Source organism: Myotis davidii, unplaced genomic scaffold, assembly GCF_000327345.1.
Source record: "Myotis davidii unplaced genomic scaffold, ASM32734v1 scaffold997, whole genome shotgun sequence".
Classification (NCBI taxonomy): domain Eukaryota; kingdom Metazoa; phylum Chordata; class Mammalia; order Chiroptera; family Vespertilionidae; genus Myotis; species Myotis davidii.
Window position 1 is genome coordinate 226,054 of NW_006288449.1, and position 7,586 is coordinate 233,639.

The 7,586-nt window shown below is 38.8% G+C and overlaps 1 protein-coding gene across 1 annotated transcript in view; it reads left to right on the forward strand.

The window, feature by feature from the left end:
* Positions 1-6,612, forward strand: part of NDUFA5 (NADH:ubiquinone oxidoreductase subunit A5) — a 10,425-nt gene extending 3,813 nt beyond the window's left edge. The window contains exons 3-4 of the mRNA XM_015561761.1: positions 2,237-2,302; positions 6,445-6,612. Coding sequence (XP_015417247.1) covers positions 2,237-2,302; positions 6,445-6,546 — 168 coding nt within the window. The 3' untranslated portion in view covers positions 6,547-6,612. The remainder of the gene's footprint in view (positions 1-2,236; positions 2,303-6,444) is intronic.
* The last annotated feature ends 974 nt before the right edge of the window (positions 6,613-7,586 follow it).

Genomic DNA, 7,586 nt, shown 5'->3' on the forward strand with positions numbered 1-7,586 from the left:
TGCTTACCTTCCTTATCTGTCTGGAAGTTCTTACTCAGTCCTCAAGATCCATTACCTTCTCTGTGAAACATTTTCTTACATCCCTGAGTAGAGATTGACATCTTCCTTGCTTCCATTGTGCCTATCACGCCGTGTTTTATTTATGTCTTCTCGACTAGTCCATTAGTTACTAATGAATGATGATTGCATTCGTCTTGTACCCAAGAACCTAGAAAAGTACCTGGCACTCATATAAGGTCCCTCAGAAATGTTTGTTTATCCCAAAGGCTAAATACAAATAGGCTAAAAACAACCCCTTACACTACATAATAGTTATATTGCTGATTCCTGTTTTTGGTTAAATTACCACAGATTTTTAACTCCCCTTAAAGCCATGCAGAGTCTCCGTGAATATTGCTATGATTGTAAAGTATCTATTTCCTAAGCTTAAAATGGAAATAAAAGTAAATATTTTATTTACTTTTATTAAATAAAAGTAAATACTAGGGCGATAGTAATAGCATATTGGTGAAAAGCACTGGTTTGTAGCCTGTTCAATGATTTCATCTCAGTTATAATACTAATTTGCTGAATGACTGTTGGCATATTGTCCATATTCTCTGTCTCGATTTCCTCATCTATAACTTGGGCATACTAATACCAACCTTGAGCACTTATTGTTAGGACTGAATGAGGTAATTTATGTAAAGTGCTTAACGCAGTTGCACGTGGTCCTCCCTAAGCGATCGTATACAAGGGGAGATTTGCATAGAAGTGAAGGAACAAGCTCTGCAGATATCCTGGGTTCACCAGCATGTGCCCTGAGCCAGGACATGCCAGTTCCTGTAGAGAATACTTCGGTTCTTCTCCCGGCGTTTATTCCATTTCTGGGCAACCCCTAAGCCCCGCCCCCCCCGCCCCCACCATATTTATACTTATTTACATATGTGTGTAGAGGACATGGTTTTTGGTTCTCAAAAAACTCAGTCTATTAGAAAAATAAGTAAATATATGTCATGAATGTACTATACTAGCATTCTTTTTTTTTTTTAAAGACTTCTTTTGTTGAAGGATTTATATACACAAAAAAATGTGCAGAAATCATGAATTTTCACAAAATCATCACATCCAGCCCATGTTAACATCATCAAATCAAAAGAGAGGACATTTCCAGAACACCAAAATCCTCTCTTGTTCCAATTAGTTATTATCCTCCTAAAGATAACTATTCTGACCTCTGACATCACATACTCCTTTTGCTTTGGTTTTGAATGGAACCATCAGCATGTACTCTTTTGTGTCTGGTTTCTTTCGCTTAATATTAATTTTGAGAGAATCATTGTTTATAGTTATAGTTTGTTCATTCTCATGGCTGTATAATATTATATTCAAACATTGTAGTTCATTCATTCTATGATATGTGGTCATTTAGATTGTTTGTAATATGAAGCTGTGATTTGTGCTGCTTTGAATTTTCTTGAACATGTCATTTGGTTAACATATTATGCATTTCTTTTTTTAATATATTTTTATTTATTTCAGAGAGGAAGGGAGAGGAAGAGAGAGATAGAAACATCAATGATGAGAGGGAATCATTGATTGGCAGCCTCCTGCACACCCCCCACCGGGGACCGAGCCCGAAACCCAGGCATATGCCCTGACCAGAATCGAACTCAGGACCCCTGAGTCCACAGCCCAATGCTCTATACACTGAGCCAAACCAGCTAGGGCTATGCATTTCTTTTTAGTTTACACCTAAGAGTGCAATTCTGGGTCATAGATTAGCTACTATTTTTAATGCTAATGGTGTCAGAGGAAATATAGGAAATAATAAGAAAATAAAGTAGTATTTTAAAATCTATCTATATATATATTTTTTAATATATTTTATTGATTTCTTACAGAGAGGAAGGGAGAGGGATAGAGAGCCAGAAACATCCATGAGAGAGAAACATGGATCAGCTGCCTCCTGCACGCCCTCCCACTGGGGATGTGCCCGCAACCAAGGCACATGCCCTTGACCGGAATCGAACATGTTTAATAATATTAAGATAGAAAAACATTAAAACAGAAAGATGAAATCAGTTTCTACCAACTATTTGATAAAAATTAGTAAGGGTATGATGAAAGAAAAATTAATTACATTTGTTATAGCAAGTGCATTTTTTGTATATGAGTTTTTAAAATATATGATATTGAAACATTCAGCTATTGTGTTTACATATTTTTCTGTTTTTTTCCCCCCCTTAAATTATAGGAACCAGATGTTAAAAAATTAGAAGACAGGCTTCAGGGTGGCCAAATAGAAGAGGTGATTCTTCAGGTAAAGAAAAAGTTGAATATATAGATGTTTGGCTTCAAAAGTTCAGAGACATAATGTGTTGAGGCATGAAACTGACATTCCAGAAAGAAAGGAAAACTAAATTTCTTTTATCAACTCATCAAACATAAGACTAATCACAAGTAGAAAATACTTCTAATGTATATAATAGTCAAATATTGATTATAACTTGAATTTATGAGGCTTCTATTAGAAGTTTGGAGTTTTATGTTCTTTAAATATAATGGTCATGTTCTTATTGGACTTACTTTAGTTCCGATTAGTTATACAATATTACTGTTTCTTGAATAATTTTATCTTTTTAAATACAAATACTTTCAAATTTTAATGGGTTGGTAAGAATACTACAATTTTTAATTAAATTGGGGGAAATGATGCCCCCCCTTTTTTAGTTGTGCATTTACCCCCCAATTACTAGTAAGATTAAATGTTAAAAACAATTTTCTTATATTCCATGTTCTATAAATTATTAGTATTTAAGAAATTTTTTTAATTGCTTTTTTAGAGAGAGACACACTTTGACTTCTTGTTCCACTTATTTATCCATTCATTGGTGATTCTTGTATGTGCCCCGACTGGGGATCAAACCCACAACCCTGGCTTACCTGGATGACACTCCAACCAACTGAACACCCAGCTAGGGCAATTATTAATATTTGGTTGTTGTGAATCCTCACCTGAGGATATTTTTCCATTGATTTTTAGAGAGAGTGGAAAGGGAGGGGAAGAGATAGGGAAACATCGATGTGAGAGAGATACATTGATTGGTTGCCTCTCATATGAGCCCTGACCAGGGCTAGAGATTGAGCCTGCACCTGAGGTACATGCCCTTGACCAGAATCTGACTTAGGACTCTTCAGTCTGTGGGCCCACACTCTATCCACTGAGCCAAACCAGCTAAGGCGATATTTTTATTCTATAATTTTTTTTTTTACATATTTCTTTGAGAGTTGTTTTAAAATAAAAGAGATACTAACCTTCATCTTTTGCCATATTGCCTAAACATTTTTTTTTTTAGCCTGTTGTTTTGTCTTTTGACTTCAATTGGATATTATCTCCCATATGTAGAGGTTTTAAAAATTTTTATTTGGACAAATAATCCTCCCTCTATGTACTCCCATGTCTTCCTCTTATGTGAGTCTTATAAATATTCAGTTTTGTTTCATTTATTTTTTACATTAGAGGCCCGGTGCACGAAAATTCATGCACTGGGGGGCTCCCTCAGCCTGACCTGCCCCCTCTCAAAGTCCGGGAGACCTCAGGGGATGTCCTACTGATGGCTTAGTAGGGGAGTGGGCCTAAGCCGCAGTCTGGTGTCCCTCTGCTGGAGGCGAGGGGCTAATCATGGGAAGCCACTGCCCCCATCACCCTCTTGCTGCTGCTGCTGCCTCTGGCCTCCCTCTGTGGGAGGCGACTGGGCTGATCAGGGAAGGCGACGCCCCCATCGTGCCACTGCTGCTGCCACTGCCAGCCAGCGCTGAGCCTTGGCCTGGCCCTTGCAGCAGCTGCCGCCATGCCAGCTGCGGCTTGCCTGGGCTTGAATCTCAGCCTCGGCCCTCGTAGCAGCTGCCGCCATGCCATCCACGGCTTGCCTGGGCCTGGGTCTTGGCCTCCAACCCCCGAGGCCTGGCCGCACTGGGAGCTGGGAGGAGGTGGGACTCCCAGGCAGGCTCCGTGCCTTGCCTGCAGCATCAAGACCAGCCACGCCCACCTGCGCGTGCCCTCTGTGCACCCAGCCATCTTGTGACGGTGTGGCGACTACTTAGCCTTTTATTAGTAAGGATTTTTTTGAATTTTTCAAAAAGGTAATCATTTTTTCTTAAGTTTTCTTGCCTTTTATCAAAGGATAAATAAGGAAATATTCGAAATTATTGTAGATTAGGGAAGTATTTAACTAATAGACATATTTAAAAGCATTGTTAGATGGCTCCGTTAAAAGAAAAATAGGGCATTCAGACAGCTTTTGATGAATGTCCTGTTTCAATCTTTAGAGGCCTATTTTCCTGGCCTTTCTGCTCATTAGCATAAGGTACTAGATGTAGAGTATGGGAACTTACTGGAAACTTATTATTGTCCTCTTCCTAATCCTCTTTCTTTTCTACCTGATTTCACTTTGATCATGACTTTAGTTGATAAATTATCAAGCAATTGTAGTCTCATGATACATTATTTTAAGTCAGTTCTGCATTTCTGCACATTTTCATGGGCAATATAAGGTTAATATTTCTATATAATTAAAGGGTAATATGCAAATTAATCCTAATGCCGGAACGACCAGTCGCCTCCTTGGCAGCACTAAGGATGTCAGTTAGACATCCCCCGAGGGCTCCTGGGCTGCCAAAGGGAAGTCTGACTGCCACCTAGGCCCGATGCCCCGGGGAGCGAGCTTAAGCTGGCAGGTGGACATCCTCTAAGGGGTCCCGGACTGCGAGAGGGCGCAGGCCGGGCCAAGGGACCCCCGCCCCCGAGTGAACGAATTTTTGTGTATCGGGCCTCTAGTGTTTTATATAACCCAATATATCTAAAATATTATTGAAACATAAGTATAAAAAATTGAGATATTTTACATTCTTTTTTATACTGAATCTTCAAAATTTGATGTGTATTTTAATACGTGCAGCACATCTGAATTTGAACTAGCTACATTGCAACTGCTCACTCAGTAGTCACATGTAGATAGTGCTTACCATATTGGACTGCCCATTCTAGAGCTATAGTAAGAGAGGGATGAGGAAAGGATAGTGTGTCAGAAGCTAGAGATGAGTGAAGGAGTGGGCTACAAGGGCTATATGCAACTGGGTCCAGCTCTCTGAAATAAGGCTGGCTTCACTGATGGTTAGAGCTGGACGGCCTCCCCACACTACGGTGCTTTGGGGGCATAGAGAAAGCATGAATATTCAAGAGACCCAGATCAGGGAAATGACCATCCTAAGGGATATTTTTAATCAGTATTTATACTGTTTTCTTATTTCAGCCTTGGTAAATACTTGTACCTCCAGATTTCCTTTAGTCTACTATTTAACTCATTGTTTATATACTTTTTAGACTGTTGCTGCTAAACATAGATTGGCTGTTTTGAACCACTTGAGAATTATAGCTTCTGCTAGGATGAATCTAGCACTTACTCTATTTTGAATTCCTTCCATGACATCCTGACAAGTGTTCAACAGTGTTCTTCTAAGTTGGCCAGAGTTGTCATAGGTCTCTTAGTTCTAGAAAAAATGTGAAATAAGAAGATACATAAAATATATTTGTTAGATGTGTTATGAATTGTATTTGAAAGGAAAAAGCGAATGTAACAATCTGATTAAGGAAACTAGTTCAATCAAAAATATTTTTGTGTGCCTACTGCATTCTACATTCCATAGATCACTGTTTTACAGACTGGTCTCAAGTGATTATGGGTCATGAAATCAGATAGGTGGGTTGTGTCTAGTACTTAAAAAAATACAACAGAGCCTGGCTGGCATGGCTCAGCAGTTGAGTGTTGAACTATGAACCAGGCACGTGCTGGGTTGCAGGCTCAGAGCCATGTATAAGGCAGCTGATCAATGATTCTCTCTTATCATTGATGTTTCTCTCTCTCCCTTTCCCTTACTCTCTGAAATCAGTAAAAAAAAAAATGTTAAAAAATACAATAGAATATAGAGTGTATCACAGCTAGTAAATGTAATATTTTTTTCTTTGAGTTATATGTGTGTGTTATAGATCCTTAGTAAAATTTTGTTTTGTTTCTTTTGTTTTTACTCTGGACTGTGGTGAAATAAAATTTGAAAGCCATTGACATCAATGAAGAGACATACTTTTGCTTCTCAAAGAATTTGTAGTCTAATGGTGAAATAGACAATTAAGATAAAAAAACTCACTAATTAAACTTTTGAACTAGAATCTAATATCAAATTTTAATCAAATAGAAGAAATAAAAATCTATTCTTTCTTACTCTTGGTAGTTACATAACTGACAGTTAAGGTAACATTAATTAATAATCAACACTTGATAAAACAGCTTATTAGGTACGACTATGAAAATAGTAGCTCTAGTAGTTATATTTTAGTTATTAGCTACGGTAAATATCTATGAAACAGTATAAGCAAATGATTTTTAAAAAATATTTTATTGACAGGCTGAAAATGAACTAAGTCTGGCAAGAAAAATGATACAGTGGAAGCCATGGGAGCCTTTAGTGGATGAGCCTCCTGCCAACCAATGGAAATGGCCAATATAATCATCATCAAATAACTCGTGTGTTGAAGGGAAAATGATGTGATTAAATGTTCTGTTATATCAAAAATGTTTCCATATCATTGACATCTTAGAATCAAGAAAACTGATAATGCAGATCGTTTTTAGGAGACTTGTAAAAACTGATAATTATGGTAACAGGGACTTGCAAATCAGTTTTTGTTAAAGCATTCAAATTGTCCTATATAATAAAACCCTAATATGCAAATCAACCGAATGGCAGAACAACCGGTTGCTATGACATGCATTGACCACCAGGGGCCAGATGCTTAATGCAGAAGCTGCCCCCTGATGGTCAGTGCACTCCCACAGGGGGAGCTCTGCTCAGCCACAAGCCAGGCTGAGGGCTGCAAGTACAGCAGCAGTGGTGGGAGCCTCTCCCGTCTCCTCAGCAGCACTAAGGATATCTGACTGTGGTTTAGGCCCGTTCTTCGTGGGGAGCGGGCCTAAGCCTTTGGTCAGACATCCCCCCTGGGCTGCCAGAGAGATGTATGACTGCCAGCTTAGGCCTAATTCCCCAGGGAGCGAGCCTAAGCCTGCAGTCGGACATCCCTCGAGGGGTCCCCGACCATGAGAAGGCACAGGCCAGCTGGATTGCGAGAGGGTGCAGGCCGGGCTGAGGGACTCCCCCTCACCTCCCCACCCCTGTGCACAAAATTTCGTGTACTGGGCCTCTAGTTTCAAAGATAATATATTTTTAAATAGAGGTTTTAGGAAGATTTGAAAGTTAATTGGAAAAATTCTTACATGTTTTGAAACCAGAAAAGAAGTTATTGCTTAAACAAATGTATAGGTCACTATTTGAAGTGAAGTAGCAAGAGTAAAAACCATTAGAATTGATTGTACAGTTGAGGAAATTGATTTGTATTTGAAAGAAAGATTTACAGTGGTAGTTGGAAAACTTTTTTGGGGGAGGTCTCATTTAAGAGAGTTAAGTTTTTGGTCCTTAACCAGAGTACATCAGTAAAGAAAGAGAATTTCTGTACAAGAAGATATATTAAGAGTTTCTAAAGTTTATCTGGC